Source organism: Pristiophorus japonicus, chromosome 10 (genome assembly GCF_044704955.1).
Source record: "Pristiophorus japonicus isolate sPriJap1 chromosome 10, sPriJap1.hap1, whole genome shotgun sequence".
Classification (NCBI taxonomy): domain Eukaryota; kingdom Metazoa; phylum Chordata; class Chondrichthyes; family Pristiophoridae; genus Pristiophorus; species Pristiophorus japonicus.
The window spans coordinates 42903772-42924476 of NC_091986.1; the positions used below are offsets into that span (position 1 = coordinate 42903772).

General features: G+C 45.8%; 1 protein-coding gene across 2 annotated transcripts in view; it reads left to right on the forward strand.

The window, feature by feature from the left end:
- Positions 1 to 20705, forward strand: part of ubac2 (UBA domain containing 2) — a 328535-nt gene that overhangs the window by 159239 nt on the left and 148591 nt on the right. For both annotated transcript variants that reach the window (XM_070891399.1, XM_070891398.1), the window contains one exon: positions 2806 to 2853. In XM_070891399.1, the coding sequence (XP_070747500.1) occupies positions 2806 to 2853 (48 nt within the window). The remainder of the gene's footprint in view (positions 1 to 2805; positions 2854 to 20705) is intronic.

Here is a 20705-nt window from a genome sequence, read left to right on the forward strand (position 1 = left end):
TTTACCAGGCATAAAAGTTTCAAGGACATTCGCTGGTCATGAGTTGGGCAAATAACCCAATCTCTCCCGCGTGGATGTCCTTCTCCCGGGGATGCGTAGATTCTATCCGAAGTAATCTTGACAGATTGGAAAAGCCGGTTCTCGGCACATGCGCATGGCGCCCCAAGAACCGGCTTTCGCGAGGCCTCGCCGGGTGAACACACTCCGTACGGACCTGGTGAGGCTGCGATTTTCGGCCCAATAAATAAAAACAGGCAACTCCAGAGGGGCTTCGTGAGTGGAATGATGTAATAGACAGAAATATTAAAGAATCAGGGTGGATAAATAGCGAGGGAAATGTTAAGAAATACAAGTTGGTAAACACCCATCCTGTTTTTTTTATCCTCCCATGATCACAGATATCTCTGTGATCTCCAACACTACTTCATCAGCATTAACTATTGTCACTGCTTCATGAAATCCACCCTCTCCCGTGCCTTGTCTTCACCTCTCTTTTCAGCAGTACCAACTCACATTATTTCATAGTTGTCATTCCTTTGTTACCTCTAGTCTGATCTATTCCAATGCTCTCCTGGCCGGCCTCTCACCTTGCCCCCTCCTTAAACTTGAGCTCAAACAAAAAAACCTGCTGCCCGTATGCTAACTCACACTCAATCCCGCTCACCATCACCCCTGTGCTCACTGACCTAAACTGGCTCTTGGTCCGACAACACCTCGACTTTAAAATTCTCATCCTAGCTTTCAAATCCTGCCATTGCCTCGTCCCTCCCTATCTTTGCCAGCCCTACAGCTCTCCGGGATCTCTGCGCTCCTCCAATTCTGGCCTCTAGAGCGTCTCCAATTTTCATCGCTCCACCATTGGCGGCAGTACCTTCAGCTGCGATAGGCCCTAAGCTCTGGAATTCCCTCCCTAAACCTCTCCGCCTCTCTAGCTCTCTCTACTTTTTTAAGACGCTCCTTAAAACCTACCTCTTTGACCAAGCTTTTGGTCACCTGTCCTAATATCTCCTTATCTTGCTCGGTGTCAAATTTTGTCTGATAATGCTGCTGTGAAGTGCCTTAGGAGGTTTTACTATGTTAAAGGCGCTATATAAATGCAAGTTGGTGTTGTCATTGCCATAAGTCTTCAATTTCATCTAGGATTCCCATCCAATTCACACACCATCCAGGCTGGGAAATATATCGTTGTTCCTTCGTTCGTCACTGGGTCAAAATCCCGGAACTCCCTCACTAAGAGCACTGTGGGCGCACCTTCACACCTTCATCAAACGGACTGCAGCAGTTTAAGAAGATGGCTCACCACCACCTTCTCAAGGGCAGTTAGGGAAGGACAATAAATGCCAGCCTTGGCAACGATGCCCATGTCCCGAGAATTAAGTTTTTAAAAAAAATCATCCTCTGGGGTTTTAACAAAAAACTTACTATAATTGATCGCCCTTTGAATTTGCATATATTCCATTTCCCTCGTTTGAATCCAGACATGATCATCAAACAAGGGTGCACTGTTACTATATGGCAAATGGACTTTCACCTTTCTGAGGCTCATCCTTACCGTGTGATCTGCCACCCAGCCCAACTCGGCCCAGCCCTGCCCAGGAAGTTACAGTTGCCATATGTCAATTGAATACGCTTCATAGACCTTCCTCCTGAAGTTATAATTGACAGATACCACTCTGATTGAGGTGTTTTAAGATGATTCAAGAGTTGATAGGGTAGATAGAGAAAATGTTTCCTCTGGTGGGGAGAGTCCAGAACAAGGAGAGTATGACATTAAGAATTGGAGCTAAGGCATTCAAAAGTGATGTCAGGAAGCACTTCTTCACAAAGAGTAGTGGAAATCTGGAACTCTCTCTCCTTGTTTGAGGCTGGGAGGGGTGGGGGAATCAGTCGAAAATTTCAGAACTGAGATTGATAGATTTTTTTATCAGGTAAGGGTATTAAGGGTTACAGAACCAAGCTGGGGATAGATATAGTTAAGATACAAATCAACGGCGATCTAATGGCGGAACAGGCTCGAGGGGCTGAATGGCCTCCTCCTCTTCCTATATTCCTCAGCACACTAGGAGCCTATATTGCAAACCACGCAGGTGGCCAGTGGCATACCTTTGGTCATCCTCAGGTGACAAGTTGGCAACTTGCTGACTCCTCTCAGATTGCAAAAAGCCACAGAGCACAAAGTTCTATCTTTATCCCTTCCTTCTTCTTATGTTCTGCACTATTCCCTCCCTGGAATTACTTAAAGAATTTAAAACATTTTTTATTTATTCGTTCATGCGATGTGAGCATCGCCTGCGAGGCCAACATTTATTGCACATCCCTAGTTGCCCCAGAGAAGGAGGTGGTGAGCCGCCATTTCAGAGGGCAGTTGACCATCACCTTCTGGAGTCACATTGCTGTGGGTCTGAAATCACATGTAGGCCAGACCAGGTAAGGATGGCAGATTTCCTTCTCTGAAGGACATTGGTGAACCAGATGGATTTTTACTACAATCCGGTAGTTTCATGGTCACCATTACTGATATTAGCTTTTTATTCTAGATTTATTTATTAACTAAATTTAAATCCCCTAGCTGCCATGGTGGGATTTGAACTCATGTCTCTGGATCATTAGTCCAGGTCTCTGGATTACTGGTCCAGTAACAGAATCGCTATGCTACCGTACCCATTAAGAATGAAAGTGTGCTGTCACTGGCATGAATCTTATTTTTCTCTCTGCAAGATAATGTAAATAGAAATCGCCCATACAATATTGAAAAGCAAGATATATAATTCTAGTTACCCATTAATGTTTTGTTTTACATTGTAGCTTCTGACATCCAGCACCACTATATGGATTTTGGCATTCAGCGGATTGGTAAGTACTCATCTCCTTATCAATGTTCTTGGTTTAAGCAAATTTTTTTGCTGTGGTTTGAATTGCTGTGAAGGTTATCAAAGTGATGTTGAAGGTTTGACGTTACTGTGGTTGTGAATTTGCTGAAGTACGTGGAATGAACAGCACACAAACAGACCATTCGGCCCATCTGGTCCATGCCAATGTTTATGCTCCACACAAGCCTCCTCCCACCCTTCTTCATCTCACCCTATCAACAGATCCTTCTCTTCCTTTCTCCCTCATGTATTTACCTAGTTTCCCTTTAAATATTAGTCACTACTCCTTGTAGTAGCAAGTTCCACATTCTAACTACTCTGGGTGAAGAATTTTCTCTTGAATTCCTTACTGGATTTATTAGTGACTATCTTACATTTGTGTTCCCTAGTTTTGGACTCCCCCACAAGTGGAATGCAGTATTTTTAACTGCATCTTTTGATAAAACTTTATTAGACTTATCTTTTCTGTGAAACTCACAGCACGATAATTTCAAGCTGCCTTTGTGTGGCACTTGTTTTAACAACAGAACTTGCATGGGTGGTTTTAAAATGTATTATTTCTGAGGGTTTAGTTGATACAAATGATAAAAAAAATACTGTCTCAGAGCATTTGTGGTGCAGAATTTCAATGTTGGATATGTGAAATACTACCAACGATGTCTCCGCAAGATCCTGCAAATCCCCATGGAGGACAGACGCATCAATACTAGTGTCCTCGGTCAGGCCAACATCCCCAGCTTCGAAGCACTGATCACGCTCGATCAGCTCCGTTGGGTGGGTCACATTGTTCGCATGCCTGATACAAGACTCCAAAAGCAAGCGCTCTACTCGGAACTCCTTCAGAGCAAGCGAGCCAAAATGCAACATCCCCATCGACATCTGGGAGTCCGTGGCCAAAGATCGCCCTCAGAGGAGGAAGGGCATCCGGGAGGGCACTGAGCACCTCGAGTCTCACCGCCGAGAGCATGCAGAAAGCAAGCGCAGGCAGCGGAAGAAGCGTGCGGCAAACCAGATTCCCCATCCCCCCTTTCCTTCATTGACTATCTGTCCCACCTGTGATAGAGACTGTAATTCCCGTATTGGACTGTTCAGTCACCTGAGAACTCACTTTTAGAGTGGAAGCATGTCTTCCTTGATTTCGAGGGACTGCCTATGATGATGATCCTACATAAACTAGAGGTAAGGCAAAACTTGACTGCCCGTGTCCTAACTCGCACGAAGTCCTGCTCACCCATCACCCCTGTGCTCGCTGACCTACATTGGCTTCCGGTTAAGCAAAGCCTCGGTTTCAAAATTCCCATCCTTATTTTCAAATCCCTCCACAGCCTCGTCCCTCCCTATCTCTGTAATCTCCTCCAACCACACCACCACCCGAGATGTCTACGCTCCTCTAATTCTGCCCTCTTGAGCATCCCTGATTATAATCGCTCAAATATTGGCAGCTGTACCTTCTGTTGCCTAGGCCCCAAGCTCTGGAACTCCCTCCCTAAACCTCTCCGCCGCGCTACCTCTCTTTCCTCCTTCAAGACGCTCTTTAAAACCTACCTCTGTGACCAAGTCACCTGCGCTAATTTCTACTTTTGAGGTTCAGTGTCAAATTTCTAGCTCATTTAGCTTGTGAAGCACCATGGGACATTTCACTACGTGATGGCGCTTCATAAATACAAGTTGTTGTTGTTGAGTCGGAAGGTTATGGGTTGAACACCTCTATTAAATCTCCCCTTGTGACTGGAAGGCTGTGTCCAGTGGGGTTCCGCAGGGCTCAGTGCTGGGCCCCTTGCTTTTTGTGGTATATATCAATGACTTGGACTTGAATATTGGAGGTATGATTAAGAAGTTTGCAAATGACACTAAAATAGGCTGTGTGGTTGATAATGAAGAAGAAAGCTGCAGATTGCAGGAAGATATCAGTGTACTGGTCAGGTGGCCAGAACAGTGGCAAATGGAATTCAATCCGGATAAGTGTGAGGTAATGCATTTGGGGAGGTCTAATAAGGCAAGGGAATATACATTAAATGGTACGAAACTGAAAAATGTAGAGGAACAAAGGGACCTTAGAGAGCAGGTCCACAGATCCCTGAAGGTAGCAGGCCAGGTAGATAAGGTGGTTAAAAAGGCATATGGAATACTTGCCTTTATTAGTCGAGGCATAGAATACAAGAGCAGGGATGTTATGCTTGAACTGTATAAAACACTAGTTCGACCGCAGCTGGTGTACTATGTGCAGTACTGGTCGCCACATTACAGGCAAGTTGTGATTGCACTGGAAAGGGTGCAGAGAAGATTTATAAGAATGTTGCCTGGACTGGAGAATTTTGGCTATGAGGAAAGATTGGAGATGCTGGGTCTGTTTTCTTTGGAACTAATATGTCCTTACTATACAGTACAAATGCACACAAGGCCCATACTAGAGAGAAGGTCACTCTGTGACCAGTAACCTTTATTAGCCAGCACTGAAGTGGAGAACATGGGTGGAGCTTCCCCTTTTATACCTGAAAGTCCAGGTTTGGAGTATCTCCTACAAGTTCACCACCTAGTGGTCAGTGTTCTCCCGGTGTACAACTTAGGTCAGTTTATACATGGATTACAATGACAGTTGAATACATGACAACACCTCCCCCCAAAGTCTTATTGGGATCACCGGTTAAGTCTCTCTGGTGCTTTATGCTCCCTTGTAGAGCGCCTGAGTTGGGGCTCCGGATATTGGGCGCTGGCCTGAGTGTCTGCTGTTTGCGGTGCCTCAGGCCTGTCCGGACAGCCCACAGTGACTGGGCTCTCCTCCACTTGGTTCCGGTGTTCGGTCACCTGTGGTGGAGTGAACTCTACATTGTGTTCTTCCTCTGCTTCTTCAATGGGGTTGCTGAACCTCCTTTTTGGTCGATCCACGTGTTTGCGGTAGATTTGTCCATTGGTAAGTTTAACTACCAGAATCCTATTCCCCTCTTTGGCAATCACAGTGCCTGCGAGCCATTTGGGCCCTGCAGCGTAGTTGAGGACAAAGACAGGGTCATTGACATCAATACATCGCGCCCTCGCATTCCTGTCATGGTAGTCACATTATGACCTGCGCCTGCTCACAACAATTTCTTTCATGGTGGGGTGTATAAGGGATAACCTGGTTTTGAGCGTTCTTTTCATTTGCAGCTCTGCGGGTGGAACCCCTGTGAGCGAGTGTGGTCGGGATCTATTGACCAACAGGAGGCGTGATAAGCGGCTTTGTAGGGAACCCCCTTGGATTCTGAGCATCCCCTGTTTGATTATCTGCGCTGCTCGTTCCGTCTGGCCGTTTGAGGCCGGCTTGAACGGTGCCGTTCTGGCATGGTTGATACCATTTCCTGCCATGAAGTCCTGGAATTCAGTGCTTGTAAAGCACAGGCCATTGTCGCTGACCAAGACATCCGGTAGACCATGGGTGGCGAACATTGCCCGTAGACTTTCTACCGTGGTAGAGGATGTGCTTAAATTGACAATGTCACACTCGATCCATTTGGAGTAGGCGTCTACTACAACCAAAAACATTTTTCCCATGAAAGGACCTGCGTAGTCCACATGGATGCGTGACCATGGCTTGGCGGGCCAGAACCAGGGGCTATGTTGGGCTACCTTGGGCGCATTGCCCAGCTGGGCACACATGTGTTGCACCTGCGAACACAAAGTTCCAGGTCTGCATCTATCCCTGGCCACCAAACGTGTGACCTGACAATTGCCTTCATCATGACAATGCCCGAGTGCTCATTGTGAAGTTCTCTGATAAACACCTCTCTGCCCATCTGGGGCATGACTACTCGGTTTCTCCATAATAGGCAATCGGCCTGAATCGAGAGTTCATCCTTGCGCCTGTGAAATGATTTAAATTCCTCAGGGCATGTCCCGTACGTGGCTGCCCAGTCCCCATTCAGGACACATTTCTTGACTAAAGACAGTAGTGGGTCTCTATTTGTCCAGACTTTGATCTGACGGGCTGACATGGGTGATCTCCTTTGTATATGTCCGTAGCTGTGCGTCAATCGGCAATAATTTTGGCCTCCTGGCCTTGGACGCCCACAACTTGTCGAACTGTTTGATACTCATCAGGGAATGGCTGGCCCCCTTGTCTAGCTCCATTGATATTGGGATGCCATTGAGGAGCACTTTCATCATTATCGGTGGCGTCATGGTGTATGAACTGTATATGTGCTCCACATGAACTCGCTGAACTTCAGCTTCCAGCGATTTCCCCCAGTGTCCATTTGGCCTCGTAGGGCTTATATTGGGCCCGTCCTCCTCATACATCAACCTGGCTGCAGGCTTCCTGCACATAGGCGGCAAGTGACCACTGACGTTGCAGTTTCTGCGGGTATAGTGCTGATACCTGCAAGCTCTGGATGTGTGTTTGCCTCCACACCTCCAGCATGAATTGTTGTTGGAAACAAAAGGTCCATTACCAGTCGATCGTCTCTGACTGTCTCTGTAACTGTCCTTAAATGCACCATTGGCAGGTGTTGGTGGCCCCATTACTGGCCGCATTGTCCCTTGCGATGGCATGAATCGCCGTTCAGCTAGCCATTGTCTCTGTTGAATTCCCCCTTTGGGTTCGACTACATGCTCGGGCATGTCCGATTGCCCCTGTCTGCCTGGGGAACTGTGTGTCGCATTAACAATGTTGACTCCCTGTCCATTTGCTGCATTTAAACCAAGATTTTTGTCAACCATCATTCTGGTCTCTTCCTCCCCTGATATAAATGTCTGGGCCGTCAAAGCCGCCGTTTACAGGGTCAAGTCTTTGGTCTCAATCAGTTTCCTGAAAACCCCAGTGTGCCCGATGCCCTGCATCTCCGCTCTGCATGCATCTGTGAACTTACATCGGCTCGCTAGTCGCCGGAGGTCTGCCACGAAGTCTGGAACGCTTTGCCCTTCTCGACGCCGGTGCGTGTAAAACCGGTGTCTCGCCATGTGCATGCTGCTCGCTGGTTTAAAGTGTTCCCCGATCAACTTATTGAGCTCTTCAAATGTCTTGTCTGCCGGCTTCTCTGGCGCTAGCAGATCCTTCATCAGGGAGTACGCCCTGGATCCACAAACCGTCAGGAGTTGAGCCCTGAGTTTGTCGGCCGAATCCTGTCCCAACCATTCCTTAGTGACGAAACTTTGCTGTAGTCTCTCAATAAAATCGTCCCAATCATCACCAACACAGTATCTCTCGTCTGTGCTGCTAGTGGCCATGCTCGTGTGGTTTAAATCGCAGTTTCTCGTCGCCAATAATATGTCCTTACTATACAGTACAAATGCACACAAGGCCCATACTCGAGAGAAGGCCACTCTGTGACCAGTAACCTTTATTAGCCAGCACTGAAGTGGAGAAGGTGGGTGGAGCTTCCCCTTTTATACCTGAAAGTCCAGGTTAGGAGTGTCTCCCACAAGTTCACCACCTAGTGGTCAATGTTCTCACGGTGTACAACTTAGGTCAGTTTATCCATGGATTACAATGACATTTGAATACATGATAGGAACAGAGGAGACTGAGGGGAGATCTAATTGAGGTGTATACAATTATGAGAGGCATGGATAAAATGGATAGGAAGGACCTGTTTCCCTTGGCAGAGGGGTTAACAAACATGGGGCATAGATTTAAGGTAATTGGGGGGAGGTTTCGAGGAGATATAGGGGGAACTTCTTCACCCAGAGGGTGGTGGTGTGTGGAACTCACTGCCTGAAAGATTGATCGAGGCAGAAAGCCTCACCACATTTAAAAAATACTTGGATGTGCACTTGAAGTGCAGTAACCTACAGGGCTACGGACCAAGAGCTGGAAAGTGGGATTAGGCTGGATAGCTCTTGGTTGGCTGGCGCGGACAATTTGGGCCAAAATGGCCTCATTCTGTGCTGTAAATTTCTATGATTCTATGATTAATCGTCTTTGTTCTAAGGGCAACAATCCCTATTTCTCCAGTTTCCCAACAAAACTGAAGTCCCTCATCCCTGATACCATTCCAGCATTTGACTGAGTGCAGCAGCCAGGAGCACTGGTAAAATTGAAGTCAATGTTGATACCAATGACACAGCTAGAAAGAGGGATGAGGTCCTGCAGGCAGATTTTAGGGAGCTAGAAAAGAGATTAATAAGCAGGACCTCAAAGGTAGTAATCTCTGGATTACTCCCGGTGCCATGCACTAATGAGTATAGAAATAGGTGGATAGAGCAGATGAATGCCTGGCTGGAGAAATAGTGCAGGAGGGAGGACTTTAGATTCCTGAGGCATTGGGAACTGTTCTGGGGGAGGTGGAACCTATACAAGCCGGATGGGTTGCACCTCAACCGAGCCGGGACCAATATCCTCGCAGGGGGTTTGCTAATGCTGTTGGGGAGGGTTTAAACTAGCTTGGCAAGGGGATGGGAACCTGAAAATAGATTCAGAAGGGAGAGAAGCAAAGCAAGGCAGTAAATTAGTAAGTGAGTTTGGAAGGCAGAGGAAACAAAGGCTAGAAAATCAACAACAAACAGGTTGGGTTAGGGTTAAGGTTATATACTTCAATGCAAGAAGTCCAGTGAATAAGGCAGATGAGCTGAGGGCATAGATCGACATGTAGAAGTATGATATCACGTTATTACTGAAACATGGCTGAAAGAATGGCAGGAATGGCAGCTCAACATTCCAGGTAGCAAGGTTTTCAGATGAGGGGGGGCGGGGGTCGCAATATTACATTTGAAGCTCTGAGGAGGGATGATATATTAGAAGGATAATCAAATGAGGCCATGTGGGTTGAACTGAAGCACAAAAAAGGGGAAATTACACTGCACTATAGACACTATAGAGTGTACTTTCGACCCCCAAATAGTCAGGGAGAGATAGAAGAACAAATATGTAGATAAATTTCTGAGAAGTGCAAAAACAATAGGGGAGTAATAGTTGGAGATTTCAACTCTCCTAATATTACCTGGGCTCAAATCGGTATAAAAGGTATAAAGGCGTATAATTCTTAAAATGCATTCAAGAGAGCTTTTTTAACCAGTATGAAGCAAGCCTATCAAGTGTGGGGTTGGTTCTGGACTTGGTTTTAGGGATTGAAGCTGGGCAGGTGGAAGGGGTATCAGTGGGAGAATATTTTGTTTGTAGTGATCATAATTCAGTTAGATTTAAGGAAAAGGGCAAAGATAGATCAGGAGTAAAAGTTCTCGATTGGGGAAAAGCCAATTTTACTAAGTTGAGATGTGATTTAGCAAAAGTTAACTGGAAACAACTACTTGAAGGTATCCGAGCAGTGGAAGGTATTCAAGGAGGAGAAAGTGAGAGTTCAGAGCAAGTATGTTCCCACAAAGAAAAAGGGTGGGACTCCCAAATCTAGAACCCCCTGGATGTCATGGGGCATACAGGGTAGAATAAGACAAAAAAGGGAAGCTTGTGTCAGATATCGAAAGCTAAATACTGCAGAAAGCCTAGAGTATAGAAAGTGCATGGGTGAAATTAAAAAGGAAATTAGGAAAGCAGAGAGAGGCATGAAGAAATATTGGCAAGTAAAATCAAGGAAACCCCAAAGATGTTTTATAAATACATAAAGAGAAAGAGGATAACTAAAGAAAGAGTAGGGCACATTAGAGACCAAAAAGAAAGCTTGTGTGTGGAGGCAGAAGATGTGGGTATGGTTCTTCATGAATACTTTGCGTCTGAAAGAGGGACAATCCAGACATTGTAGTTGAGGAAGAGTGAAAGAAGATGAGATAAATATAGTGAGAGAGGAAGTATTAGGGGTTTAGCATCTTTGAAAGTAGATAAATCGCCAGGCCCAAATGAAATGTATCCCTGATGCAAGGGTCAAGGATGTCTCGGAGCGGCTGCAGGGCATTCTGGAGGGGGAGGGTGAACAGCCAGTTGTCGTGGTGCATATAGGTATCAACGATATAGGTAAAAAAAAAACTGGATGAAGTCCTACAAGCTGAATTTAGGGAGCTAGGAGTTAAACTAAAATGTAGGACCTCAAAGGTAGTAATCTCAGGATTGCTACCAGTGCCATGTGCGAGTCAGAGTAGGAATAGCAGGATAGTTAAGATGAATACATGGCTTAAGCAATGGTGCAAGAGGGAGCGATTCAAATTCCTGGGACATTGGAACCGGTTCTGGGGGAGGTGGGACCAGTACAAACCGGACGGTCTGCACCTGGGCAGGACCGGAACCGATGTCCTCAACGGAGTGTTTGCTAGTGCTGTTGGGGAGGGTTTAAACTAATATGGCAGGGGGATGGGAATCAATGCAGGGAGATAGAGGGAAATAAAATGGGGGCAGAAGCAAAAGGTAGAAAGGAGATGAGGAAAAGTGGAGAGCAGAGAAATCAAAGGCAAAAATCAAAAAGGGCCACAATACAACATAATTCTAAAAAGACAAAGAGTGTTAAAAAAACAAGCCTGAAGGCTCTATGTCTCAATGCGAGGAGCATTTGTCATAAGGTGGACGAATTAACTGCGCAGATAGCTGTTAATGGATATGATGTAATTGGGATTACGGAGACATGGCTCCAGGGTGACCAAGGCTGGCAACTCAACATCCAGGGACATTCAATATTCAGGACGGATAGACAGAAAGGAAAAGGAGGTGGGGTAGCGTTGCTGGTTAAAGAGCAGATTAACGCAATAGTAAGGAAGAACATTAGCTTGGATGATGTGGAATCTGTATGGGTAGAGCTGCGAAACACCAAAGGACAGAAAACACTAGTGGGAGTTGTGTACAGACCACCAAACAGTAGTAGTGAGGTTGGGGATGGCATCAAACAGGAAATTGGGGATGCGTGCAATAAAGGTACAGCAGTTATCATGGGAGACTTTAATCTACATATAGATTGGGCTAACCAAACTGGTAGCAATATGGTGGAGGAGGATTTCCTGGAGTGTATAAGGGATGGTTTTTCAGACCAATATGTTGAGGAACCAACTAGAGAGCTGGCCATACTAGACTGGGTGTTGTGTAATGAGAGAGAATTAATTAGCAGTCTTGTTATGCGAGGCCCCTTGGGGAAGAGTGACCATAATATGGTAGAACTTTTCATTAAGATGGAGAGTGATACAGTTAATTCAGAGACTAAGGTCCTGAACTTAAAGAAAGGTAACTTCGATGGTATGAGACGTGAACTGGCTAGGATAGACTGGCGAATGATACTTAAAGGGTTGACGGTGAATAGGCAATGGCAGACATTTAAAGATCACATGGATGAACTTCAATAATTGTACATCCCTGTCTGGCATACACATAAAACGGGAAAGGTGACTCAACCGTGGCTTTCAAGGGAAATTAGGGATAGTGTTAAATCCAAGGAAGAGGCATATAAATTGGCCAGAAAAAGCAGCAAACCTGAGGACTGGGAGAAATTTAGAATTCAGCAGAGGAGGGCAAAGGGTTTAATTAGGAGGGGGAAAATAGAGTATGAGAGTAAGCTTGCAGGGAACATAAAAACTGTCTGCAAAAGAAGCTTCTGTAGATATGTGAAGAGAAACAAGATTAGTGAAGACAAATGTAGGACCCTTGCAGTCAGAATCAGGTGAATTTATAATGGGGAACAAAGAAATGGCAGAGCAATTGAACAAATACTTTGGTTCTGTCTTCACTAAGGAAGTCACAAATAACCTTCTGGAAATACTAGGGGACCGTGGGTCGAGCGAGAAAGAGGAACTGAAGGAAATCCTTATTAATCAGGAAATTGTGTTAGGGAAATTGATGGGATTGAAGGCTGATAAGTCCCCAGGGCCTCATAGTCTGTATCCCAGAGTACTTAAGGAAGTGGCCCTAGAAATAGTGGATGCATTTGTGGTCATTTTCTAACATTCAGTAGACTCTGGAACAGTTCCTATAGATTGGAGAGTAGCTAATGCAACCCACTTTTTAAAAAAGGAGGGAGAGAGAAAACAGGGAATTATAGGCCAGTTAGCCTGACATCGGTAGTGGGGAAGATGTTGGAATCAATTTTTCAAGATGAAATAGCAGCGCATTTGGAAAGAAGTGACAGGATCCGTCCAAGTCAGCATGGATTTATGAAAGGGAAATCATGCTTGACAAATCTTCTAGAATATTTTGAGGATGTAACTGGTAGAGTGGACAAGGGAGAGCCAGTGGATGTGGTGTATTAGGACTTTCAAAAGGCTTTTGACAAGGTCCCACACAAAAGATTAGTGTGCAAAATTAAAGCATATGGTATTGGGGATAATGTATTGACGTGGATAGAGAACTGGTTGGCAGACAGGAAGCAAAGCAAAAAGTAGGGATAAATGGGTCCTTTTCAGAATGGCAGGCAGTGACTAGTGGAATACCGCAGGGTTCAGTGCTGGGACCCCAGGTATTTGCAATATACAACAATGATTTGGACGAAGGAATTTAATGTAATATCTCCCAAGTTTGCAGATGACACCATGCTGGGTGGCAGTGTGAGCTCTGAGGAGGAAGCTAAGAGGTTGCAGGATGATTTGGACAGGTTCGGTGAGTGGGCAAATGCATGGCAGATGCAGTATAATGTGGATAAATGTGAAGTTATCCACTTTGGTGGCAAAAACAGGAAGGCAGAATATTATCTGAATGGTGATAGATTCGGAAAAGGGGAGATGCAACGAGACCTAGGTGTCATGGTGCATCAGTCATTGAAAGTTGGCATGCAGGTACATCAGGAAGTGATGAAGGCAAATGGCATGTTGGCCTTCATAGCGAGAGGATTTGAGTATAGGAGCAGTGAGGTCTTACTGCAGTTGTACAGGGCCTTGGTGAGGCCACACCTTGAATATTGTGTACAATTTTGGTCTCCTAATCTGAGGAAGGACATTCTTGCTATTGAGGGAACGCAGCAAAGGTTCACCAGACTGATTACCGGGATGGCAGGACTTACATATGAAGAAAGACTGGAATAGATAGGCTTATATTCACTGAAATTTAGAGGAATGAGAGGGGATCTCATAGAAACATATAACATTCTGACGGGATTGTACAGATTAGATGCAGGAAGAATGTTCCCAATGTTGGGGAAGTCCAGAACCAGGGAACACAGTCTAAGGATAAGGGGTAGGCCATTTAGGACCGAGATGAGGAGGAACTTCTTCACCCAGAGAGTGGTGAACCTGTGGAATTCTCTACCACAGAAAGTTGTTGAGGCCAATTCACTAAATATATTCAAAAAGGAGTTAGATGAAGTCCTACTCCTGCCTACACCTACGAATGGCCTACTCCTGCACCTATTTTCTATGTTTCTATGTTAGCAAAGCTTTTGACAAGACAGGGAAAGTGACAAGTTGAACTCAAAATTGACTCAGTGGCAGGAAGCAAAGGGTAATGGTTGATGGAAGTTTTTGTGACTGGAAAGCTGTTTCCAGTGGGGTTCTGCAGGGCTCAGTAATAGGTCCCTTGCTTTTTGTGGTATACATCAAAGATTTAGACTTTATTGTAAGGGGCATGAGAAAGAAGTTTGTAGATGATACAAAAATTGCACATGTGGTTGATAGTGAGGAAGAAAGCTGTAGCCCGGAGGAAGATATCAATGGACTGGCAGGTGGGCAGAAAAGTGGCAAATGGAATTTAATCTGGAAAAATGTGAGGTAATGCATTTGGGGAGTACTAACAAGGCAAGGGAATACACAATAAATGGTAGGATACTGTGAAGTGTAGATGAACAGAGGGATCTTGGAGTGCACGTCCATAGATCCCTGAAGGTAGCAGGACCGATAGATAAAGTGGGTAAGAATGCCCACTTTACTCTTGGACTTGACTCTGGCTGCTCTCCCCAGAGAAACCATCGCCCCCACCAGTACTCAGAACAGAATACTGGTTAGAGAGCGAGATGTACTCAGGGGACTCCTACACTACTTATCTGGTCCTCCTCTTCCGTCTGACGGTTCCCACTTCCTCTCTGCCAACACATTCTTCAGCTGCGGGGTGACCCCTCTAGAAACGTGCTATCCACGAAGTTCTAAGCCTTGTGGATGCACTGCAGTGATTCCAGCCACCGCTCAAGCTCCGAAACCTGGAGCTCGAGTTGCTGTAGCTGGTGACACTTCCTGCACAGGCTATGTGAAGCGTCCAGGACTTCCCACATGGCACAGGATGTGCACTCTATGGGACTGAGCTGCCCTAGTTATTTGACTATGGACTTAACTATGAAATAAACTTAAAACCAGAAGACAAAAACACTCACTGGCTACTCACCAATCAGCTGACTCCCTTGAGCCGACATCACTCTGATGTCACACTTTCGATTTTTGCCTCTGTTGAGTCGTTCCCGCTCTTCTATCCCGCTCCTCTGCTGCTTTGCTCCATCTCCTCTCGGGTCTGCTGTCTTGTATTTTATTTAACCAATTTGATTTTTAAGTTTTGAAACATCACTCATGTCATGTATTCAACTATCGTAACCCATGTATAACCAGACCTAAGTTGTACACCTTGAGAACATTGACCACAAGGGGGTGAACTTGTGGGAGTCACTCCTAACCTGGACTTTCAGGTATAAAAGAGGAAGCTCCACACACCTTCATCACTTGAGGTCTTGGTAATAAAGGTAATTGGTCACAGAGTGACCTTCTCTCAAGTATGGACCTCGTGTGCATTTATACTGTATAGTAAGGACATATCAAATTAAGCAACTAAATGATTGAAACCTTGTGTGATCAAGCATGTCCTTGGAGCATTTGAAGTAAACAAGGCATTCTGGTTATCTTATGATATTAGGGAGGCTAAACAGTCTGTGTGTGTTGGCTCAGAAAAGGTAATAGTACAGATGGTTGCTCGGCGAGAGATAAAGAATATTATGAATGGGAGGCCTCCCGGGGCACAAGGATCATTATGACTAAGGGTGTGTTTTAATGTATATAAGCCTGGACCTGGAGCACAGATGGTAGAACTTTCTCAGAGCAAAATTTGACCTGCTCAAGTGCTCGCAAGACCATTCGACATCAATCATCTCGAAACCTTGTTGATGTTAACCAGTTGTATCTATCTATAACTGACAATGCTATGAGTATAACAGTTGCATTTTAACTTATTTATTTCTTGAATGTTAACATCTTTTGTAAATGTAATAAACACAGGTACTTTGGAACAATGCCCCTTCTTGTCTTGGAGTATTATAGAAAAATCTAATAGAAATCACTTACAGATGTTTAACTGTCTGCCCTCTCAGGTGGAGGTAAAAAATCCCATGGCACTATTTCAAAGAAGAGCAGGGGAATATATATTAATGACATAGACTTGGGCATAGGGGGCATAATTTTAAAGCTTGCAGCTGAAATAGAGCTTGGAAATGTAGTAAACAGCGTGGAGGATAGCTAGCAGACTGCAGGAGGACATAGACAGACTGCTGAAATGGGCAGACACGGCAGATGAAATTTAATGCAGAGAAGTGTGAAGTGATACATTTTGGAAGGAAAAATGAGGTAGGCAATATACATTAAATAGTACCATTTTAAAGAGGATGCAGAAACATAGAAACTTGGGGGTTCATATACACAAATCTTTGAAAGTGTCAGGACATGCTGTGAAGGTCATTATATAAGCATACTGGATCCTTGCTTTTATAAAGAGAAGCAGAGAGTACAAAAGCAAGGAATTTGTGCTAAACCTTTACAAATCACTGGTTAGGCGTCAGCTGGTGTTTTATGTCCAATTCTGGCCACCACACGTCAGGACAGCCTTGGAAAAGCTGCAGAGGAGGTTTACTAGACTGATACCAGAGACCAGTTATGTGTAGAGATCAGAGAAGCTGGGATTGTCCTCTTTAGCGTAGAGAAGGTTAAGAGAAGATTTAAAAGATGAGGCTTTTGATAGAGTAGATGGAGAGAAACTGTTTCCACTGGCAGGTAGGTTAGTAGCCAGAGGACACAAATTTAAGACAATTGGCAAAAAAGCCAGCGGGCAGGTGAGGAGATTTTTTTTTTATGCAGCGAATTGTCGTGATGTGGAATGCACTGTCTGAAATAGTGGTGGAAGCAAATTCAGTAGTCATTTACAAAATGGAATTGGACATATGCCTAAAAATAAACTGCAGGGCTATGGGGAAAAAGCGGAGGAGTGGTACTAACAAAATAGCACATTCAAAGCGCCAGTACAGACACATTGGACCAAATGGCCTCCTTCTGTATTGTATGATTTTATAATGTTCACCCCTCCCAAAGTTGTCGCATACCATTCCTCAAACCACCGTCAGCCAGAAGTGCCGATTGGATGATCCATTTCGGCATCCTCCTGAGGTTCCCACCATCACAGAAGCCAGTCTTCAGCCTATTCGATTCACTCCGCGTGATAGCAAGAAATGGTTGAGCTCACTGGATACAGCAAAGGCTCTTTGCTGAAGACTTATGTTCCAGAATTAGCCTCAGCTCTTGTGTTCTAACTCGCACCAAGTCCCGCTCACCCATCACGCCTGTGCTCACTGACCGACATTGGCTCTCGGTTAAGCAACGCCTCGATTTCAAAATTCTCATCCTTGTTTTCAAATCCCTCCATGGCCTCACCCCTCCCAATCTTCTCCAAACCCACAACCCCCAGAGATGTCTGCGCTCCTCTAATTCTACCCTCTTGAGCATCCCTGATGATAATCGCTCAATCTTTGGTGGCCCTGCCTTCTGTGGCCTAGGCCCTCTCTGGAACTCCTTCCCTAAACCTCGCCACCTTTCTACTTCCCTTGCCTCCTTTAAGACCCTCCTTAAAACCTACCTCTTTGACCAAGCTTTTGGTCACCTGCCCTAATTTCTCCTTATGTGGATCGATGTTAAATTATTTGTTTCATAATACTCCTGTGAAGTGCCTTGGGACGTTTCACTATGTTAAAGGTGCTATATAAATACAAGTTGTTGTTGTAGCCAAGCTGTTCCAGTACAGCTACTACATTGGCATCTACATGACAAATTTCAAAATTGCACTGTCCATAAAAAGCAGAACAAATCCAACCTGGCCATCAGCCTACTACTCTCAATCGTCAGCAAAATGATGGAAGGTGTCATCAACAGTGCTATCAAGTTGCACTTACTCACCAATAACCTGCTTACTGATGCTCAGTTTGGTTCTGCCAGGACCACTCGGCTCCTGACCTCATTACAGCCTTGGTCCAAACATGGACAAAAGAGCTGAATTTAAGTGGTATTGTGAGAGTGATTGCCCATGATATCGGCAGCATTTGACCGAGTGTGACATCAAGGTGCCCGAGTAAAATGGAAGTCAATGGGGATCAGGGGGAAAACGCTCCACTGGCTAGAGACACAACTACACAAAGAAAGATGGTTGTGATAGTTGGAGGTCAATCATCTCAGCCCCAGGACATCGCTGCAGGGGTTCCTCAGGGCAGCGTCCTAGGTCCAACCATCTTCAGCTATTTCATCAATGACCTTCCCTCCATCATAAGGTCACCAGTGAGGATGTTCGCTGGTGATTGCAGTGTTCAGTTCAATTCACATTTCTTCATGTAATGAAGCAGTTCTTGCCCGCATACAGAAAGACCTGGACTACATCCAGGCTGGGTTGACAAGTGGCAAGTACCATTCGTGCCACACAGTGCCAGGCAACGGCCAAATTCAACAACAGAGTCCAACCACCTCCCATTAACATTAAATGGCATTACCATCGTTGAAACTCCCACTTTCATCACTTGAGGTCTTGGTAATAAAGGTAACTGGTCACAGAGTGACATTCTCTCAAGTATGGGCCTCGTGTGCATTTATACTGTATAGTAAGGACATATCATTGGCGACGCAAAACTGGGATTTAAACCACGCGAGCATGGCCACTAGCAACACAGAAGAGAGGTACTGTGTTGGTGATGATTGGGACGACTTTATTGAGAGACTACAGCAAAGTTTTGTCACTAAGGAATGGTTGGGACAGGATTCGGCCAACAAATGCAGGGCTCATCTCCTGACGGTTTGTGGATCCAGAACGTACGATGAAGGATCTTCTAGCGCCAGAGAAGCCGGCGGACAAGACGTTCGAAGAGCTCAGTAAGTTGATCGGGGAACACAATAAACCGGTGAGCAGCATGCACATGGCGAGACACCGGTTTTACACGCACCGGCGGCGAGAAGGGCAAAGCGTCCCTGACTTCGTGGCAGATCTCCAGCAACTGGCGAGCCTATGTAAGTTCACAGATGCATGCAGAGCGGAGATGATGCAAGACTTTTTTATTGAGGGCATCGGGCACGCTGGGGTTTTCAGGAAACTGATTGAGACCAAAGACTTGACCTTGGAAGCGGCGGCTCTGATAGCCCAGACATTTATCTCAGGGGAGGAAGAGACCAGAATGATGTATGACAAAAATCTTGGCTCAAATGCGGCAAACGACCAGGGAGTCAACACTGTTAACGCGGCACACAGTTCTCTAGGCAGACAAGGGCAATCGACATGCCCCAGCATGTAGTCGAACCCAAAGGGGGAATTCAACAGAGACAATGTCTAGCTGAACGGCGATTCATGTCTTCGCAATGGACAATGCGGTCAGTAATGGGGCCATCAACACCTGTGCGCTTAAGGACAGTTACAGAGACAGTCAGAGACAATCGATTGGTAATGGACCTTTTGTTTCCAACAACGGGGCCTCCAGCTCATGCTGGAGTATGGAGGCAAGCACCCAGCCAGAGCTTGCAGGTATCAGCAATATACCTGCAGAAACTGCAACGTCAGTGGTCACTTGGCACGTATGTGCAGGAAGCCTGCAGCCGGGTTGATGTACGAGGAGGACGGAGTCGATGTAAGCCCTACGAGGCCAAATGAATACTGGGGGAAATTGCTGGAAGCTGAAGTTCAGCGAGTTCATGTGGAGCACATATACAGTTCATACACTAGGACGCCACCGATAATGATGAAAGTGCTCCTCAATGGCATCCCAGTATTAATGGAGCTAGGCATGAGGGCCAGCCAGTCCCTGATGAGTATCAAACAGTTCAAAAGGTTGTGGGTGTCCAAGGCCAGGAGGCCAAAATTATTGCCGATTGACGCACAGCTACGGACATATACAAAGGAGATCATTCCGGTGCTAGGCAGCGCCACGGTAGTCATGACCCACAAAGATTCGGAGAACAGGTTGCCACTCTGGATTGTCCCGGGGGACGGTCCCGCACTACTGGGGAGGAGTTGGCTTGCTGTCATGAACAGGAAATGGGGCGATGTCAATGCAATTTCTTCTGTGGAGTGAGTATCATGCTCACAGGTCCTGGACAAATTTGACTCATTATTTCACCCCGGCATCGGCACTTTCATGGGGGCCAAGGTAGTGATTCACATAAATCCGGACGCCAGAGCGGTGCCATATGTGATGCGGGAAAAGATAGAATGCGAATTGGACCGCCTGCTGAGGGAAGGCACCATCTCGCCAGTCGAATTCAGCGACTGGGCGAGCCTGATCGTGCTGGTGCTCAAGGCGGATGTGTCGGTCAGGATATGTGGCGATTACAAGGCCACCATCAATCGGGTGTCACTCCAAGACCAGTACCCGCTACCGAGAGCGGAGGACTTCTTTGCGACGCTATCCGGTGGCAAACTTTTTTCAAAATTGGACCCGACCTCAGCTTACATAACCCAGGAGCTGGCGAGTGAGTCGAAGAAGCTGACCACCATCACGACACACAAGGGGTTGTTTGAGTATAACAGATGTCCGTTCTGGATTCGTCCAGCCGCCGCGATCTTTCAGCGAAATATGGAACGCCTCCTCAAGTCGATTCCAAGGATGGTGGTTTTTCAAGACGACATCCTCATCACGGGTCACGATACTGAAGAACACCTCCACAACCTGGAGGAGGTGCTACGCAGACTGGACCGGGTAGGGCTACGACTGAAAAAGGCGAAGTGCGTCTTCTTGGCTCCAGAGGTAGAATTCCTGGGGAGAAGGATAGCAGCAGACGGGATCAGACCCACTGCGT